Source organism: Mus musculus, chromosome 3, assembly GCF_000001635.26.
Source record: "Mus musculus strain C57BL/6J chromosome 3, GRCm38.p6 C57BL/6J".
In the NCBI taxonomy this organism is placed as follows: domain Eukaryota; kingdom Metazoa; phylum Chordata; class Mammalia; order Rodentia; family Muridae; genus Mus; species Mus musculus.
Genome location: NC_000069.6, coordinates 99,935,399 through 99,956,317, shown reverse-complemented (window position 1 = coordinate 99,956,317; position 20,919 = coordinate 99,935,399). Strand labels below are relative to the sequence as shown.

The 20,919-nt window shown below is 42.3% G+C and overlaps 1 protein-coding gene across 1 annotated transcript in view; it reads right to left on the bottom strand.

Annotated features, from left to right (window-relative positions):
• Window positions 1–20,919, bottom strand: part of Spag17 (sperm associated antigen 17) — a 257,906-nt gene that overhangs the window by 187,005 nt on the left and 49,982 nt on the right. Inside the window, exons 2-3 of the mRNA NM_028892.4 lie at window positions 16,932–17,072; window positions 16,250–16,336 (exon numbers count right to left, since the gene is read on the bottom strand). Coding sequence (NP_083168.3) covers window positions 16,250–16,336; window positions 16,932–17,072 — 228 coding nt within the window. The remainder of the gene's footprint in view (window positions 1–16,249; window positions 16,337–16,931; window positions 17,073–20,919) is intronic.

Here is a 20,919-nt window from a genome sequence, read left to right as displayed (position 1 = left end):
AAAAGGGCACCCTATGCCTGATGCCTGCTGACATGCAGCCACGCCTACTCCCTTTCCCAGATCAGCCTTGCAGGAAGCCTAGGGTAGTAAGTTGTGCTACTTCACTAGTTCAGCAAGTAAGTATGCCTGGGTGCGCACATGCTTCCTCTCGTAAGCACTATCTCCCCCCTCTCTGTCTCTCTCTGTCCCTCTTTGTCTCTGTCTCTCTGTGTCTCTATCTCTGTCTCTCTCTTCCCTGCCCCAGAGTTCTGAGGGTCCCCGCTGGAGCTGCTACAAGTTGCTTTTCTGCTGTCATCACTCTTGATCTCTGTGTTCCCCACCCCCACAGTCCCCTTCTGAAGCTCCTCTGTTCATTTAATGCTTGTCTCGTTTTCTGATCAAGTTGTTGAAGGCTTGGCGGTGGCAATGTTAAATGGACTGAAGTTCTTGGCGTCAGTGGTGACAGTTTAAACCCTCACAACCTAAACCACACAAGAGTCCTGGTGTGTCTTTGAACTGGAAGCACTGTGCTTGTGAATGTATCTTTGTCTGATGAGGTGAAAACTACGGCTCGCCATTTCTTCAGGTTGTGGATATGATGTTACTGTGTGCAGACTGTGAAGTTTGGGGCACAGCGGCCTTTTGCGACAACTTCCATTTGGTCAGTACATATTCACTGATGCCATATTGCCTATGTAATTGTTCTGCAAGTGCTGGGAGACAAACAATACTTATGGATAAAAGTTATCTATCAAATTCTGGGCAGCCTCTGATTTTAACTGTCTTGGTATTAAATAATATTTTTTGAAAAAAAGAAAAGAAAAAATGGATTGGGTGCGGTAGCACATGCTTTTAATCCCAACACCCAGGAAGCTGAGATTTCTATTAGTTCAAGACTATCCTAGTCTACATCGTGAGTTCCAGAGCAGCCAGGACTATATAGTGAGACCCTTCCCCTGAAACAAGCAAACAAACAAATAAACAAAGAGTGAAATAAACAAGCATTGCTGGTAACACCCACATGATGATGTAGGTGGTGTGCTTGGCTATAGAGTGAAGCAGGTCTGTTTTGGGAGGGGCCCCGGATCTCACAGTCGTGTCACAATACCTGATCAAGACCAACCCCACCTTTTCTCTTCTCAGTACCCCAAGTTTCAAGTGATTCTAGAGGTATTTAAAGTCGATGTCTGCCGTTTTACAGTTTTCTTTCCCCTGCTTATTTGGGCTTATAAGTTTATGCAAGGTGGTCAGTATTCTATGTGAGAGATCCCCCCCGCCCCCCAACACACACACCTTTTAAAGGAATCACATGAATGATAGATAGGAAAACCCGACTCATGTTTCTGTGTTTGGCATTTTTCCTTTAATGGTTAAAAAGAAAACAAGAAAAAAAAAACCCTCTAACCCTTTCCTTTATGTTATGGCTGAAAATAAAAATTTCCATTTGCATTCATACAATTGTACAACCATTCCCAATACATAGTTCCAGAGCTTCTTAAGTATTCATTTTTATTTTACATGTAACGAATGCTTGCCTGAATCTATGTCTGTACACCACATGCATGCAGTGAAATTCAGGTAAGGGCATCAGATTCCCAGGAACTGGAATCACGGATGATTTTCAGGTTCTGTGAGTGTACTGGGAATTGAACTTGGGTCCTCTGGAAGAGCAGCCAGTGTGCTTAATCACTGAGCCATCTCTCTAGCCCTTATTATTGTATTCTTGATGATTTCATCCAAGATCATTGACTATTTGGTTCAGAAAACACTGTTTTAAAAAATACTGAGTGAATGGACATGGGAGACACTGAATTGCGCTTTAACATGCTCCCACCACGGCAATGTGCTGACACTGCTTCCGTTGGCTTACAGTGCTACCTTAACCCTCTGTCTTGCTAACTCTTCTCACACCACTGGGGCACATGCATAGCCCCTTGAGAGAGCTAGCTTTCCTCCCGAAGCATAAATACATGCTGAAAGCATAGCGGATGTAATGGGCTAACATTCCAGAACTGCAGGTTCATTTCATTTAAAGTAGGGTTTTATGGACAGTTTGTCTGAGCTCAACAGGCGGGTGTGGGGGCTATTTTTGGACAGGCAGAATATCCAGCACCTCTTAAATCACATCACACAGCGATGGCCTCTCCACCTCCGTGCAGGGCGGGCCTGCATTCATAAAATGGGATTCTGGCAAGACTGAGTTTCTTTTCTGAGTCTGAAGAGTAATACTCATCCCAGCCTTTGGAAAAGGAAAGCACCATACAAAAGCCTCAACAACACATTTTCCTCTGTATTCTGCAAGGAAAGGGCAAAGTGTGTGTGTGTGTGTGTGTGTGTGTGTGTGTGTGTGTGTGTGTGCTCCTGTGTTTCTCCAATGGCTGAAGAATCCTAAAATAAGCCACTATAGGAAGCCCCTGACAGTGTTCTGTGATGGTTTTGTGTGGGAAATTGAAACAAGTTGGCAAGAAGAATTCTTTCTGCATAATTCAAAGCAGACATTTTACTGGAGGAAAAGCAAATCAGAAATTTGCTGTTGGCCTCTGAAATTTTATTAGTTACAAAAGGTAATATATTAGTCCCTTGCATCAAATCCAGATAGGGTCTCTCTCCCTGCTCCCTGACATTCTAAATTGAACCTGAGAGCATGAAATACAAGATCAGCTTCTCACAAAGGATGTAGGACTTGGTGTGACTTGGGACTGTGTCACACCTTTTTGTCCCCTGACATACTCCTCTGTGGCTCTAGTGAGGACTGAAAGGATAAAAGCAGGCCTTTGGATTGGCTGAAATAATTAGATGTCCCCATACAAGTGTAATCTGAGGAATGGTCTCTTGACAGCCGTGTACAATCCTAGGTGGGTGCTGAGTATCTCGGGTTACTCCTGACAACGAGAGTACATGGTGTGCTTAGACGGGTTAAGGAGCACAAGGCCATGGGGCTCTGCAGGCTTCCTGATAGCCTGGCTCACTGTAAGAGTCGGATAACTTCCAAACAGCCTCCAAATAAGGATGAGGTTGAAACATGAATTTTAAACAATTTTAGGTTTTTTTTTATAACAAATATATATTTATATAACTTTTTAAAAATTAATTTATTTTTTACACTCCATATTCCATTCCCTGCACCCGTTATCCATCCTCCCACTGCTCCACATCCTATACCTCCTCCTCACCCCCCTATCTCCATGTGGATGCCCCCACCCCCGACCCCACCTGACCTCTAAGCAACCTGGGGCCTCCAGTCTCTTGAGGGTTAGGTGCATCATTTCTGAATGAACACAGACCTGGAAGTCCTCTACTGTATGTGTGTTGGGGGCCTCATATCATCTGGTATATGTTGTTTGGTAGTGTATGCAGTTTGGTGGTCCAATGTTTGAGAGATGTCGGGGGTCCAGATTAACTGAGACTGCTGATTCTCTTACAGGATCGCCCTTCTCCTCAGCTTCTTTCAGTCTTCCCTAATTCAGGGGTCAGCTGCTTCTGTCCATTGGTTGGGTGCGAATATCTGCATCTGGCTCTTTCAGCTGCTTGTTGCGTCTTTCAGAAGGCAGTCAAGATAGGTTCCTTATTGTGAGAACTCCATAGCCTCAGTAATAGTGTCAGGCCTTGGGACCTCCCCTTGAGCTGGATCCCATATTGGGCCTGTCGTTGGACCTTCTTTTTCTCAGGCTCCTCTCTTCATTCCCATCCATGTAATTCTTTCAGACAGGAACAATTATGGGTCAGAGACCTGGGAAGGAAAGTGGACAGGGGGTGGGGGAAGTCGGGTTGGGGGAGAGGGGAACCTGATCTGGTATTGGGTGAGGGAAAAGGACTGAAGCCCTGAGGGCCAGCAGAAAGAATGGAAACAGGCAACCTTAGGAAATAGGAGGTTGGGGGAGGGATGCTCCAGAATGCACCAGAGACCTCAGGAATCAAAGGGAGGGACCTTAGATGAAATGTCTGACAGTAGGGAGAGTGAACTTATAGAGCCCACCTCCAGCAGGAAGACAGGGCATCAAGTGAGGGATGGGGTTACCATTCCATAGTTACATCTCTGACCCATAATTGTTCCTGTCTGAAAGAATTTCAGTTTTTATGCATAAGATTTTTATAGAATTGATTTCCTATGTTGCAAGATGCTAAAGCCATAATTATATTTTTATATTCTTATATTTGATATAACATAGAGATAATGTTATAGTTCCTTTATATTATAATGCTACAAATATGGTTTGAGTGATCTTTTTTTTTTCTCCTTCAGGTGACAATACATGTTGGCAAGGATGTGGAGAAATAGGAACACTTCACCATTGCTGGTGGGATTGCAAACTGGTAATCCACTGGTACAACCACTCTGGAAATCAATCTGGAGATTCCTCAGAAAATTGGAAACAGATCTACCTAAAGATCCAGAAATACCATTCTTGGGAATATACTCAAAAGATGCCCTACCATGCCAGAGGGGCACATGTCCCATTATGTTCATCGTGGCCTTGTTTGTGATAGCCAGAAGCTGGAAACAACCCAGATGTCCCATGGCAGAAGAATGGATACAGAAAATGTGGCTCATTTACACAATGGAATACTACTCAGCCATTAGGAATGAGGACATCCTGAACTTTGCAGGCCAATGAATGGAACTAGAAAATATCATCTTGAGTGAGGTAAGCCAAGATACAGTCCACAGAACTCAAAAAAGTCAACAAGCTGAAGGCCCCAAGTGAGGATGCCTCAGTCCCACTTAGGAGGGAGAATAAAGCAATCTCAAGGGTGGGAGGGAGAGACCGGGAGGGAAAGAGGATGGGGAGGGGGTCGGGTGTGCATAGAAGGGAACCTGATCTGGTATTGAGTGGTCTTTTTAAAATTTATTTTCAGTACATGATTGTTTTGCCTGCATGCATTCCTGCATACCAAGTACATGTCTGGTGCTCATGGAGGCCAGAAGAGAGCACTTGCTCCTCTGGAACTGGAGTTATAGATGGTTGTATGCCAGGATGTAGGTGCTGGGGATCAGTCCTCTGGAATAACAGAGTACTCTGAACCACTGAGCCATTTCTCCAGCCCCACCGAGAGTATTTTTGTGGTTATTTGTGTGGGTCAAATGGATAAATGAATTCAAGCATATTTTTGTGTAAGATGCATTCAGTGTCTCTAATATTTGCAGTGCATTTAAAAATATTTAAGTAGAAAGCAAAGAACTGGGTAAGCCTGTAGAGGCTAGAGAAGATGGCAAACACACAAGTTCAGGAGGTATGCAGGAAGCCAACTTGGAAGATGGCTGCTAATTTGCTGTAAGCAATGAGGAAAAGAGTCAGGCATGACCCTGCAGTTCTGCCTCAAGAAGCTGAAAAGCATACTTCATGCTACAGAGCACTTCAACAGGAGGCTAAACCTGGGGAAGGGCTGGAAACATGGTTTAGAGTAGGTTAAGTCTGATATGTCTTGGAGATATGGGATGAGAGAGGTCAAAAAGAAAGTCAGTTGTTTTTCCAGTGTCTTTGAAATCTTTTTCTTCCCCTGTGCCTTGCTCAGTCAGTTATGAATAAGAATTAACATTCTAATTAAAACTAATGTCACCTCCTGTTAGCGACCAGGAATCCATCGTGGGCTATACTCACAACCATGACTCAGGAGCCCCTCTCTTTGCAGCTTGCTTTATTGGCTGCATATTTGATGGTTTTGTAGCTGGGGTTGACAACCCGGCTTTTGCAAGTGATACACAATGAAAACTTTTGTTAAAATAAAACTTTTTTTTGCTATAGTTATAACTTTTGCTATAGAGGTGAACAAAGTCTAAAGGGGCAGTGGCCTAGAGTCTATATCATCTTCCGTATATTTGTCCTTTTGCATGCTCCTCCCCCAGTCTCACCTAAGCGCAGACTGGAGACTATAGCAGGTACCCATTCATCCAGCCTAATCCTCAAGCAGCCTAACCCTCATACAGAGTTCCTACCATGTGCAGGGCAACAGAAACAGAACTGAGGTAGACACGATCTCCTCCCTCCTGAGCTCATACTTAATAGCTGTGTCAACAGTGCGCTTGTTTTCTGTCATTCTGTAAGATTTTAATACCTCGTAGGAAGCCAGGTATAAACATTTTGTGTTTAAACCCTGGTTCTAATTGAGTCTGTTCTTCATCGAGCTTGTGGTCGACCTCATTATTGTACCTAACTTCCAGCCAAAGGGCAGTGGTCCCCAGACAGTGGATAAGCAGGGGTAGGACCCACACCAAAACTGTCCAAGATGCAGCACGGGTACCAAAGGACCTATTGCCTGGTTGAGAGACAATGCACAGCTGCAACTGAACTGTGGTAGCAATTCTCATGCTTCTGTGAATCTGGAGTGTGACCTCTAGTCCCCCAATCCCCACTCTTCACTCCATCTTCGGTTACAAGGGAAGGAAGAAGTGCCAAACCAAACATAGACACAGGGTAGAAGAGTTGGCTATTGGATTAAAAAGTCACTTATATTTATTGGAAAAGTGTTGTTGAGCTGGCAAGATGGCTCAGCAAGTAAAATATGCCTGTCATAAACCTGACAACTCGAGTTCAGGACCCAGGACCCATATGGTAGGAAGACAGAACCAACTCTTGAGAGTTGTCTTCTGACCACCGCACGCGTGTCGCAGCACACACGTGTGGGATTGCATGCAGGTGCACACCCTTACATACATGCATACTCAGCAACCAGAAAACGTTCTCAGAACATCTGCTTTCCAAAATCTTAACACCGTTTCTTTTTCTATTGGGTAAAGATGTGAGTTTGTTCCTAAGACAGCCCTTCTCCATGTCCTGGACACACTGTCCTCTTTATTTCTCTAACAGTTTTCTATCCCCACCACATTGTTTAACATAATGTTCCCTGTGCCTGAGTGTTTCCTCTGGTGTTTTCTATCAGTTCGTTTTCTCTTTTTGTTTGTATCTGTTGATGTCTGGCTGTGGCTGGCTCCCCAAAGGTTCACGAGCTGGAAGTTCTGTCCCATTGTGGTAGTACTGAGAATCACAGAGACTCTTAAGATGTTGGTACTCATAGGAAATGCTATCTATTGGCTTGGAAATGCTGCTTCCTCCCTAGAGTCATTTCTTGCTTTCCAGGGAAGTCTCTCAAACATACGTTGTTACAGAAGAATGCCTCTCCTGCTCCCTCACCAACATCACTTGAACATACATGCTCATTCTTCACATGGCTGATTTCCTTTCTGCTTCAGGGCCATGCTATGATGCAGTGTGTGAGAGCTTTCAAGGAAAATGTCAGTATGATGCTGATTAGACCTTCTGGTTGCCAGAATAATAAGTCAGATAAATGTCCCTTTTCATAAAGTTCACATATTCAGATATTTCTTCACAGCAACATTAACTAGTTCTTCTTCATCTACAGTATTTTCTCCTTTAATTAACTCCAATTAAAAATACCTAATTACCTCAGTACATAATTGTTTACACATCAGTTTTATTTGCTTGTTTGTTTTTGCTTAATGCCTGCAGCTCATATTCAGATATAGCAAACTCTTGAGGGTAGGGCATTATATCTGTTTTATTCACCGTATATACAACCATATACACAACCATAGATTTGGTTCTTAATAGACCATCACATATATGTGGAATGCATGGAAAATTCAACATTTTCTGTATTTTAATGATGAGAATTGATTGGATTCTTTAGCCAAAGCTGTATGCCTCCTGCAGGACCAACATATTACCTCTGTTTAAGTCAAGTATAAATCATGTTTTAAGAAACAATGTAGGCCTAGTCTAGGCTATAAAGCTGAGAAAATTTCAGGCTGGTAGTCTTATTGATTTAGTTAACATTTTTATCTGTATGTGAGTGTGTGATGTATCACACATATCTCTACTTATGTGTGCACATATGTAGAGAGCAGAAGAGAATGTCAGGTGTCCTGTTGTCTCACTCCCCATCTTATTCCCTTAGACAGGGTCTTTAACTGAACCTGGAGATAGGCTGGCTGCAATTTGGTCCCAACAAACCTGTTGTCTCTTCCCCTCCTGGAATTCTGGAGTTATAGGTGTACATGTGTCCACACCTGGGTTTTTATAGTGAGGTTGGGGATTTGAACTCTGGTCCTCATGCTTGTGCAACAAGTAATCTTGCCCATAGAACCATCATCCTGGTGTTTAATTTTATTTCTGACACATGTTGAAATAATAAATATTTAATGAAGCAAAAATATTTTAACTTCCAAAAAAGACTTGTGGTTGCCTTTCTAGTATTTTTATGATCCCTATACTGCAAGATAACAGCATTTGGTTTGATTGACAATAGAAATTGTTTTAAAAGTATTAATAATCACTAGCTTTCATGGATATTTACTCAATGCCAGGTACCAAGTGTTTTCTATTCACTGTCTTATTTAGTCACAGCCACAGGTCAACGTTCTTAGTTACAGGCTTCATAGAGGGAAAACTCCAGGTGCAGGGTAAGGTTACAGGTCTGGTAAGCCCTAGAGAGAAGGCTGAACCCAGGCCGTCGGATTGACTAGTGTGTCTGCTCAGTGTGTCTGTGTCTTACCAAGTCAAAAATGGAGGATGTAGCTCTCTCCAATGGCTTGGCATTTCAGACAGAACCCTGGCCTTTCAATTTTCAACTGAGTTGGATGTGAACTGCAGTTACCATAATTATGTAAATCTTAATTACAGAAATGAAAGATCCCTGTTGCCCCAAACATTTTGGGCAAAAGGAACTCATCAGACTAGCCCAAATATGCAGCTAAACCTATCGCGTGGTTTTACTGTGGTTATCCTTTCTTTGTGTTTTCCTTGAGTCAAAGGAAGAATGAAAAACAAAACAAAACAAAACAAAACAGATAGCTACCAAGAGATTTAAACTTTAATTCTAATTGACTAGCGTTATCTATTTATGACACTGTTAATTCACAAGTGCTTCCAGATTTTTAACTGTTTTCTGTCACATGTGATATAGGTAAAAGGAGGAGTGTCATTGAAGTCAACAAATTACTCAACCTATGCGGTCATTAATTGACCTATATTAATTGACCTATACGTATCTTCTGATAGGTAGATGATAGGATTAGGGTCTAAGCCAATTCATACAAAGCTTGGGGCGGATGAAATGCTAGATATTACCACTCTTGACAAATGTGGATTATTCAGTCTTATTAACTACAGACATAAAACAGTTTTTCTGATGCCTTCTGCAGCATCTATCTGATGAACTCTAGGGCTGTGGACTGAAGTGGAAATTTCTGGTTTATTTGGAAACTTACTTATGTCGTATAATGTTTTGCTGGGTCAGACAGCTGAAAGGATGTTTTGGTCAAGCAGACACAGGTGAAAGGATGTTTTGCTCAAGCAGACATGAGAAAGATGGTTGACACAGACACGTAAAAGAATGTTTTGCTGAAGCAGATACAGGAGAGAAGATGTTTTACTGAAGCAGATATGTGAAAGGATGTTTTGCTGAGGCAGACACATGAAAGGACATATGATGTTCACAAAGAATATAAATCTGACCCCATAGACAGTGGGATGAGGTTCTGACATTGGTTCACCCTGTTCTGCCTCATTAGTCTTTGCCTTGTATCCTTGTGGCTAATCTTTGCTTGTTGTGACTTCCTAGAAGGTAACTCGCCAAAAAAAACTTCTCATGATATACTGGTGGCTTCTTGCTCTTTCTGTGGACTCCAGCCAATTGATGGAACCTCATGGTTTCTTCTAGGTGGAATAGCCATTGCTGATTTGTGAGTAGTGATTGCCTCATGAACTGGACTGATGAATAGCCCCAATGAACTATTTCTAAACAGGTCTATAACCCCTGTTTTCTGTTACTCTTTCTTTTCCACTACTTTTGGTGGGTGATGGGCTAGAAGAGAGGTTGAAGCATTTAAGAACCCTTATTAGAGTAGGTTTTGAAAAATTTAAGCACCAATGCTGTATAGACTGTTAGAGAGGCCACATATGTCCAGCAGAATCTTGCTTTTTTTTTTTTTTTTTGTAGCTGATCCTCCACTGACACTCATATCTTAGAAATATTGACTGGATCCCTGTCTTGACTACTCTCCAAACAAAATGGCCAGTCAGCCTGCAGTTGACCCTCAAGTTTCTTGGCGCTAACCATGTCCACCTCATTCCTCGGGACTGATGACTGTTTGCCATGTAGTTGTGGTTAGTTGCCTGAAAGTTAGGGTGGAGGAGAGCTGGCCAGCAATGGGGGGTTTGTGGACACCTTTGTCTGAGTGGTGCTTTTCCTTAAAAATAGAACTGCAGGTCTTAAATCTGAACTCCCCCCCCCCCCCGAGAAGTGCATTCCTAATGCAATGGAGCCCTGACCTTCCACAGTTCCTTGCCCAGCTTGGTCCTGCCCAGCAGGTCTTTTTCTCCTGAGCTGCTCTGGCATCCTTCAGCATATGAGGCCCCAAGTTCATTGGACTGCTCTTTGTATCAACTTGACAAAGTTCACTTGGTTGCAATTCTTCATAACCTTCTACTAGGTGAAGATTTCCTTGCACACTTTCTCTCCACATCTTTTATTTTTTGGTCGAATGTCAGATCCAAAGCCAAATTTCGATGCTATAACTCCTAGGGTGATTTTTTTATAGTCCCAAGGTGGTACTTCTTTGTTACAGCTCAATATTCCTACATTTGATTCCAAGTCTCATTATTTTACATTTATAAATATCAAGCTGTATTAATTGGTTCCAGTTTTCAAAATGTTTCTACCCAGTGGTTATTTTCTCCCTTTTTTCATAGTGGCTTTAGAGGTCTGGACCTGGAGACTGTACTTGGGCCATATTCTATAGGTGTCCCAGGAGGGCTGGAAGGATGCACAGATTCTGGGCTCCACTGTATCCTTTGAAGGTTGTACTGGCTGTAATAGCTTCAAAGCATTTCAACAAGTTCCTAGGACATGGCCATCCAGGCTTGCCATAATCACGCCCTAGCTCACTGAGCAGCTTCCCACTCCATCTCCTGCTGCAGTCTTTAATACTTTCCCTACAAGTGAAGTTAAACTAACTGGCCTGTAATTTCCTGGTGGGTCCCTAAGCTCCATGGAATAACGGCATTAGCTTGGCTTCTCTCCAGGTCTTCCAGAATGTTTTTGTTTTGCTTTAAAACTCAGGACTGAAAAGGCCAGGGAACTCTTCCTGTCCCCACCCTGCCCCTTTCCTTGTTGCTTTCATGACATACTGCTCCTTCTGGTCTCAGAACAGCTGCCATTTTAATAATATCAAACCTCTTAAAATTTCACGTAGTATTTGTTCCTATATTTGAAGCATCTGTCAATTTTTTTATTTTGACAAGGTCACCTCCAATATAAAGGCTTATATGGTTACTGCATGGACTGCTTACCTGAAGCACAGTGTAAGGAATGACTTGCAAGCTAGGAATCCAGAACATAGCAGCCTACTGCTCTATAACAATCTACATTCTTGGAAACGACTCTTGAGTCCTTGTTGGGGCAAGTCTGAGAAATATGTCCTCACATCCAGGAGCTGAGGATCAAAACCCGGGAGTATTTGATCCATCAGGACATTGTAACCAATGCAGCAGCAATGTCTTAAAAATGGACAACATGAGACCTGAAGACAGAGCATTTGGATCCCTCACCTTCTTTTTATAGTTACTCTTATTTATGTGCTTATGTTGGTTGTGTATGTGTGTGTGCATGCGTGTGTGTGTGTGTGTGTGTGTGTGTGTGTGTGTATCCTACATGTGTGTCACTGACTACAGAGGCCAGAAGAAGGTGTCGGATCCCCCGGAGCTAGCATTGTTGTGAGCTGCTTGGCAGGCAGGTGGGAGACACACGCTAGCCACTCTGGGGAATGAGAAGCTGCTCTAAGCCCTGACCCATATCTCTACCTTTCCCTCATCTTCTTAGACAGTACTTGGTATGTTATTTTTGAAACTAATGCCATCATTTTTTCAAGTTTAGTCTTAAAAAAAAACATAAAAATACTTTTATTTGGAAAAACAACAACAAACCTAATTGAGCCAGGCATGGTGGTGCACGCCTTTTATTTCCGGCATTCAGGAGGCTGAGACAGGTGAATCTCTGAGTTCAGGGTCAGCCTGGTTTATAAAGCAAGTTTCAGGACAGTCAGAGTGACACAGAGAAACCCTTTCTTGATAAACAAAAACAACAACAAAAAAAGTCTGAAATTGTTAAAAAGTAAATTATTATTACTTTTTTTTACTGATGAGAGAAATTAATATTTCCTCACAGGCACAACATGCAGAGCATCATGTAGTTGCTAGGATTATCCCTGGTTTTATTGTATAGAAATTGAAAATTGATTCAACAAATAGGGTATAAATCCCCTTTATATACAATTTTGTTTTAGTGCTTTTTTTTTTTAACCAGTGTTTTAAGAACCGAATATGTCTTTGCTAAGGAAGCCATGGATAGCCATTCCAACCTCAGCTCATGTCCAGCTGGGCAGGAGAGGCAGCTGCTGTCACAAAATGAAAATGCTTGTAGTGTGTAACTTAAGATCTTTAGGATGCGGGTGGGTCGTAGAGAAAACTAGGAAGGGGGATAACATTTGAAATGTAAATAAGCAAAATAACCAATAAAAAATTAAAAAAAAAAGATGTTTAGGATAGGAAACTCTGAGTTGATTGTACTGTAGAAATAATCACTGTCTCACCCTGGCTTTGTCTTCCTCGTTTTTCAGTCATTACATCAAGTTTGAAATTTGTGCATCAGTATTAAGATGTTCACCCATTGTGCATCAGATTTGCATGTGTAAGAACTTAGACTTAGGCACACACAGACCTTAAGACATTTGAGTTGATCTGGAATGACTGGCAATAGTTTCCTTTTAATTTGCAGTCAGGACTCGGTATATTTGCAAAAGAAAAAAGCGTATATATTCTCCACTTGGGTCATGAAGCATAGATGCACATAAAAAGACCTGGATGTGTGCACTCAGCAGATGCACCTTCAGTTGGAATCTAAAGAGCATACTTCCTGGGTATTAAAATTCTCATTCTCTCACTCTGCCTCCCTTTCCTCCCTCCCTCTCTCCTTTCCTCCCTCCTTCTTTCATTCCCTACATGGGTGTTTTGCTTGCATGCATGCACACACACACACACACACACACACACACACCATGGACATCCCTGCTTCCCTTGGCAGCCAGATGAGGACATTAATTCCCTGGAAGTACAGTTACACAAGGTTGTGAGCAGCTGTGTGGGTGCTGAGAATTGAACTCAGCTCCTCTCAAAGACCTGTTGGTGCTCTTAACTGCTGAGCCATCACCCAAGACCTTAAAAAGTGCTTTCTTGCAGATCTCCATCTTCACAGGTTTAGAGTGTCACATCCAGGATTTATCCTTTCCTAGCTAGTGTTTATTGTATTGTGGAGCTACAAGTTTAGTGCCTATTCATTGGGACCTATCCCACATTCACTGAGACTTTTCTCATACTCATTGAGATTTCCCTCACGCTCACAGAGACCACTCTAGTTCCCGTAGCTCTGTTTTATCTGCTCTTTCCCTAAAATTCCCTTTTCTACGTTTGAACGTCAGGACATACCCTCCCACATTAGTCAGCATTGAGGCAAATGAAAGGGTCCATGATAAAATAGGAAAACTTGAAGCTGTGTATTTACCTGTGGCACAATCTAAGGTATTTCAGCTTCTAACTCTAGATCTTCTAGTTACAAGACTTCCTAACACAGGTTCCCCATGTATGAAATGGGTAGTTTTTATATTTCCTTTTAGATTGGGATGTGAGGTAACTTTTCTTCTTGTTTTGTTTTGTTCTTATACAGATCAAAATGTCCACGACCCCTTCTCTTTCTCTGCAGGTGCCAGTTGTCTCTTCAGAACTTCTCTGGCTCCTCTCCCACACCTTAGCTAATGCTAATCTCTTCTCCCATGCCCTAACTAATGCTAAACTCTTTTTCCTTTAGCTCTCTGGACACTCCCCTGTCTCTTCCGGACCCCACTGATTATTTCCTGCCCCTGTTATCTATTCTTTTAATGAGTGTCTGATGAATACCCACTGCACGCTAGCCTAGTTTTATATGTTTACTGTTTATTTTGTCTATAATCCTAATGCTTCTTAAGCTCCAAGAATATCCACATTTCTGTCCCCTCGTGCACTGTCCAGATAATGGTTGTACAATGCCAGTATTTGGCCAAACTTAACAGTGTATAAACCCACTTTCATGTGCATCCATATCCTTAAATAGCTCCGGGTATGGGGATGCTGCTATGCTCAGGACAAACGATCATCTCCATCCTCAGTAGTGGGTGGTGAGAACAATAACCGCTCTAGCACTCCCGAGACTATACATGATGGAGACTATTCTCTTCACATTCCTGGATGAATGCCTGGAGTGGTACTTGGGGATCAGGACATGGTTTTCAAAGCAAGAAGGTGAATGGACAGAGGAATTGCAGGGATACCTCTGGCGGAGAAAACTAAGTAGGCTTTCAAAGGACTATGGCTTATAAATAAAGATAGCCATGTATACAATATCATGGCTAGATGAAATTCCAACATTTCAGGGGAAATTGCACAATTTTAAATGAGTCTGTGTGTATATAACACCAAACCATTCAAATGAAACCTTGAGCGAATCACTCAGGAATGTGGGCTTTGCTAGGACAGACATGGCGAGTCTCCACTGGAAATATGTAATATGGTTCTGACCTGATCTACTGCTCATGGATAAACATCACTGTAATGGGGTCTTGTTTTAACTGTGGCTACTAACCAAACACAAGCTAACAAACTAGGGAGTCACACAGGTTAACTCTGTTTAAAGCAAGAAAGAGGAGACTCTGGTTTAAAGTCAAGGAGAATCTCCTACAAGTAGAAATGAATATGTAACTACATTTATTGTCTTCATGATAATTTTAAGCTCTTCATCCAAAATGGAGAGCTAGAAGAAAACAAGGCTCACGAACTCCCCCGAGGCCAAGTTACTTTACTATACTCTCACTTTTCCCAATGGCCAAGTTTCCTTGGAATAGGAAATGCAAGACTTCCTAATTACGTCTACGGAGCTTGTCTGTAGAGATTTCCTATTTGCTACATACCTTGCATGCAGAAAAGGACTCAAGAGCAGGCTGTCCGCTTGGCTCAAATGTCCAGAGGCTCCAGAGGACTCTTGCTTCTGAGCCTCTTCTATGGCAACTTACATTTCCTGGCCCCCCAAACCCCCAGGCACTGATCAAGTCTTTTCAGTTGTGAGATGAGAAATGCAAATGTATCTCTCTCCAGATGTGACCTGTCCTGGGCCAGTGCTGACCAGGAGCCTGTGCTTGCTTTATGCTCTTTGTCATTCTTCTTCCAGTGATTGATGGTAATGAATTTCTGGTGCCTCTAAGGCCCGATCTCTGTGGTGCTCCACCCTGCTTTTTTTTTTTCCTTCTGGAACCATTCAGAAAACCAAGTGTGGGAGGCTTCTTGCCCAAATGCTCCAGTGGAAGAATGTGGGGGAGCCAGATGTGAGAGGGACCTCCCCTGAGTGAAGAATATGCAACCAAGAGCCCTAGCACATGTTGAAGAAGGATGGCTTTCTAAACAAACCCTGGATTTGTAGCATTGTGCTATCCCACATCCAAGTCAAAATGCCTGTCCAGATTAAACGTCAAAACTGCCCTGTTATCATCTCTGTGTTTTACTGGGTATCTTTGAAGAAGAAAGAATCCTTTGGGGGGTCTAATTGATCCCAGGCCTGATACTTGGACATGGATTTCCTTGACCACTTCAGAAGGGGAAAAAAAAAAAAAACAACCCACTATTTTAAATCCAGGTATCACATAATGTTTCAACTGGTGAGCACACATTCAGAACATTGCAAGGAATGATGGGAGGTGTGGAATTTGACTGCTAGCAGAGTTAGTTTGCCAAAACATAGAGAGCGGTGTGTCAAGGATTAATGCCAAGACATTTGCAGTATTCTCAACTACCAACAACTACACTGAAACTTGGTCAGACTACGCTCTTTCTTTCCTCTTTCTATCAAGGAGATAACACTAATAATGCCTCTCTTTAATACCATCACATATTCAGTACTTATCCCAGGAAAGTACAACCTAGTGTTTTGGTAAGTACCCATGATTCATGCTTTTCAATTGGGAAGAAGGATAGTGTAAATAATCTAGGTAGGTCTATTCTTAAAGGTATAGTTGTGGAGTGTGTATGTGTCTGTGTATATGAGGAACAAACAATCAATGGATAGTGGAAATTTACTTTTAAAAATTGAATTAAAATTTTCTAAAGTGTCATATGGACTTCAGTTTCCATGGCTGAACGTTACAAAAGTCTCTTTGACAGACTCAGTTACTCACCTCGTAATGTAACGGTAAATTGACAGATGTGGGCTTTTTCCCCTTTTTAGCTGAAGCACTTTCAGCAAGTGACTGTATTTCATCCATCTGCAAAAACGTTGAGTTAACTTGTAATGAATGAAAGATTAAAGGGACACACAGATCTGTGAAACTTTCTAATACATTAGTGAATTAGTGAATTAAATTAAGCCACTAGGGAACTTAGCAAGACAGTAGATGTAGTATTTATAACCTCTCTCGTCAGGGTGCTGGTACTCGCACATGTTTGTGCCACCTGACAGCTCTTCTCCACTATCTGCATTGCCCTCTGACTTGAGCCAGCTTGGATTTTCTATAGATATCGTTTTTTCAATTAGTCATGTGCCTTATTTAGCCTACTCTTTCATTATTATCTAACTCCGTACTAAATAATTCCTCAGAGACCTTTGCCTGGTGCCTGGACTGTTTACAGAAATCTTTGTCAATGGGATGAAGTTCCAATGGACTGCATTGATGAGAAGGTTAGCCCTTCCAAATGCAACATTTTACATTGGGTTTGCGCACTTAAAGTAACCCATCACAAATAACCAAGTAGTCCAGGACTACTTTGTTCACTGTTGCCTATTCTAACATTTCAATCCACAAATATAAGGAAGGATGGATGACTTTGGATGTCCCGAGGCAGAAAGGGACAGACAGGTACCTGCTGCAGAATGTCTTCCCATGACACAATACTGAAGAGTTTCCGCTGAGGGAGTCGAACAGCCAGGTCAAGGGCATGAATGAGAAGATCATCCTCAACTCGGTTCCCAACCACGAAGGCGATGGAGGCCTTCCAATCATTCTGTTACAAGAGCAGACAGAGGTAGCGGCTAAGTGGTCTTCACTGGGTAGCTTTGTGTCAAAGGCACTGAACTGAAAACCAGGATATGTTTCCTATTTTACTCAAAGGCAGAACTGACCTTGGACTACATGAGAGATTTATCAAAGCAGCCACAAGGCGGCAGAATTGTGCCAAATTTCATGCAACTTGACTGCAACCAGTTTTCTTAAGAAACCGGGAAATACCGGTTCTGAAGGTTTACATCCCAGTAAAATGCTGCCCCTCCCCCCAAGTTTGCATTTGCAATCAATATATGATTCATATGCCACAAATGTATATTAAAAATAAGTCTCAAAACAGTAACTAGCCATTGTTTCATTTCCTGATCCTCTCTTTAGACAGCTACTCTAGTGTTACATTTATAAGAAATTCAAAGAGTAATTGGTAAATGTTGGGTAAGACTGAGCGAGTTGCTAGTGAGAACCAGCAAACATCTTCTCCTACTACTGTAACACAAGTGAGACTGCTAATTCACAGAAGGATTCTTCCCACATCTGGGAAGATGGGTAAAATATTATTCTTGAACATGGAATTTTGTCTCACACAATTTAAAGAAACAAGTAACTGAGGGCAAGGATCTCATCCAGTGGTTGATTCTTTTATCTCCGTCTCTTATAATTTCTACTGGAGAAGGTAAATCCCTGGAAGATGGAGGAGGGGCTTTGTGCATTTACTCCTATCCCTCTCCACCTCCTGGTGTTTGCAAGAAGGCGGGTTTCTGTTTCTGAACAGAAACAGTCTCAAGGGGGAGGTAGCACCCATAACAAAGACACCATGGAAAGAAAGATGAAAATAAGGAAAGGCACCCGAGCCACATGACCCCACCAGGCCTCAATGACCTCCTGTGCAAAATAAGATAGCTGGGCATAGCAATATCTAAGCTATTTGCTAGCTCACTGGTTCTCAACCTGTGGGGCGCAACCCCTTGTGGGGTCAAATGACACTTTCCCAGGGGTTACCCAAGACCATCAGAAAACACAGATATTTACATTCCAAGTCATAAGAGTAGCAAAATTACAGTTATGAAGGAGCAACGAAAGTAATTTTATGGTTGGGGTCACCACAGCATGAGGAAGTGTATTAAAGGGTCATAGCATTTAGGAGGAGGAATTAGGAATTAGGAAGGTTGAGAACTGCTAGCTGGAGCTACCGCTAGAGGCCTGACATCAATGGAGTAAATCCTACTTTGGGCAGCTGCCAAAAGACCTGAAGTCTTCATGAAGTTTTGTTGTTGTTGTTGTTGTTGTTGTTGTTGTTGTTGTTGTGTAATTTTGTGAGGCTCTTTTGTACTTTGCTTTGCTCATAATCAGGCGGGTGTCAGAGCAGAATCCAGGTGAGAGGAGGGGCACAGGGTCCATTCTTCCTTGCCATCAAATAGGAGCTGTCTACAGTGTTGCTGCCTGCAGTGTTGCTGTCTACAGTGTTGCTGTCTGCAGTGTTGCTGTCTGCAGTGCTGCTGTCTGCAGTGTTGCTATCTGCAGTGTTTCTCCATGGAAACTTACTATATAACAAGATCCACCCAGTGTTCAGTGTTATTGGGAGGACATAACCACACATGGAAATAGAAAACTGTATGCTTTCCTTATGTGCTAAGTTTGCATGCATGGAGGTAGGCATGCCTTTGTTTTAAACTCTGGTATTAAGTTTAAAACAATCTTTTTGGATGAAAAATTATATATATAACAAATTGTTTAGAAAAGGATTCTATTGCCACAAACTGACCCTCTTTGCACTGGGTACCGCTTTTACCCCTCCCATTATAGCTGCATCTATAGAGAGAGCTGAAGGAGGAAAGTCTCTTCCGTTCTCATGGAAAAGTATTCATTGCTCATGGTAGGCGGTGTGTTAAAGTTTCAGCAATAAAAACTGCTCCCACTGCCCCCTTCTCCCTGCACGTTTCTTTGCCAATCCTTGAAATCTAATGGTGACAAAGGTTTGTCTCTCAGCTCTTTTAAAGGCAATTCCAGAAGAGGGTGCTGTAGCCTACCTACCCATTAGAATCCAGTGTCAAAGGCAGATGTTGACCATTCCAGACAAGAAGAAAGAGGGGTTGCGGAGGAAGGAACTAACAGTTACTGTGGATCTTCCATGTGCCAGGCACATGTTACCCTGCACCCTAAGTGACTCCGTGAAATAGGCACACTGCTATACTTTAGATGGAAAGGCAGGCCCAGAAGGTCAACACCTTGATTAAGATAATTTTGGCAGAAAACCATCTCACGATTATACTGAAAGCTGACAAACCTGATTGTTTCAGGACAGTTCTGAGAGCAAGTCACTAGAGTCAGAGTGATATTAACAATATGTTACTAATTGATGAAATTTACGATACTTGTAAAAGTATATGGTGCCTTCAGAAATGACTTATATTCAACCCTTAAAACACTGTAAATCACACTTTTTAAAATGGTATCTTACAGAGGGTGAGAGGTGAAGGCAATCCTCCACATTTCCCTCTTCAGAAGTTCAGTGCTCTGGGCTTTAAAAACAAACAAGTTCTTTCTTTATTTTCTTCAATCCATGGTCCTCCTAATTGCTGAATCTTGAGGTGTCCCTGATGTCACACTGAGAGAGTTCATTTAAGCTAGAGCAGAGACACTCTCCCCATTTGAGAGGGTCTAAGAAGTCTACCCATGGCCCCGTTTCCACTCACACACTGGGCCTTAAAAAGCTGCCTCCTCATTGGTTCTGTCCTGTGAAGCAGGATCCATGAAGGATGTTCTTAGAGCTGCAGTTTCAGTCTAATGAGATGGACTGGGCCCCAGGAAACCTGAGATAGAGTGGCCTGAGATGTAGTGACCAAGGCCACCAGGGAAGGCTTGCAGGGAAGGCTGCACAAACTCCTTTCTGCAGCAGGGGGCAGCGGGATGCTAGGAAATGCATGCACACTGCTGGATGAAGGAGGAGTGGAGGACACCTCAATAAAGGAGGCTCTAAACTATACTTCTGGGTCTTTCTGTTAGCATTCCAGGAAAACTGCAGGTTCCAAATCTCTACCAACAACAACTGCTTTAAAAATAGGACATTGTTTTAGAAAAAAAATGGGACACAAACACAATTTGGGAAAATGCTGTTTAAAAAAAAAAACCAAAAAAACCAAAAAACAAAAAACCTCCACTTAAATCCCACTTCCACTTCAGCATACAGTTAAACAGAGTCCTTAGATTTAAGCTCACGAGGAAGTCAGAGAAATATGATATAGTAAGAATGAATACTGACCTTGAGAGAGGGAGATGGCAGTGCCATGTCACAGCCAAGAGGACAGGCTTGTGAGTACGTACGGTAGTGGTACTATTCCTACCTGTAGGTGAGTTGGACAGTTTGGGAAGCTTGAGTGTACTTTACAAGAGCTGAGAATGAAAACTGTCCACTTCAGGAAACACAGTGGCTGTATCTATTCAGTGGTGAGGGAGGGGACTTTGTTTTTTTTTTTTTTTTTTTTTTTTTTTTTTTTTTTTTTGGCTCACTCCAACATCTGACAATGATGGTGGCTCTCTGCTACCTGGAGACATATGTGACACAGATAATGCTGTGTGATTGATAAAGTTGGTCAAAGGTGGAACGAAACCATGTATGGACACAACCCATTACCTTCTATTTGCTGAACCAGTCTTACCTAATTTGAAGCCCGGCAGGAGGGCGTCTCAACCCAAACACTTACATGTAGTCTCTAAGGCAAGAAAGCATTCGGTACATGCAGGGAGGCTTGGCTAGCTCAGAGAGTCTCCAGTCTCACAGACATGGGGTAGATTTAGAACTATTTTTCTTTCATATATTAAAAATTCTCCAAATTTCACTAGGCATTCCA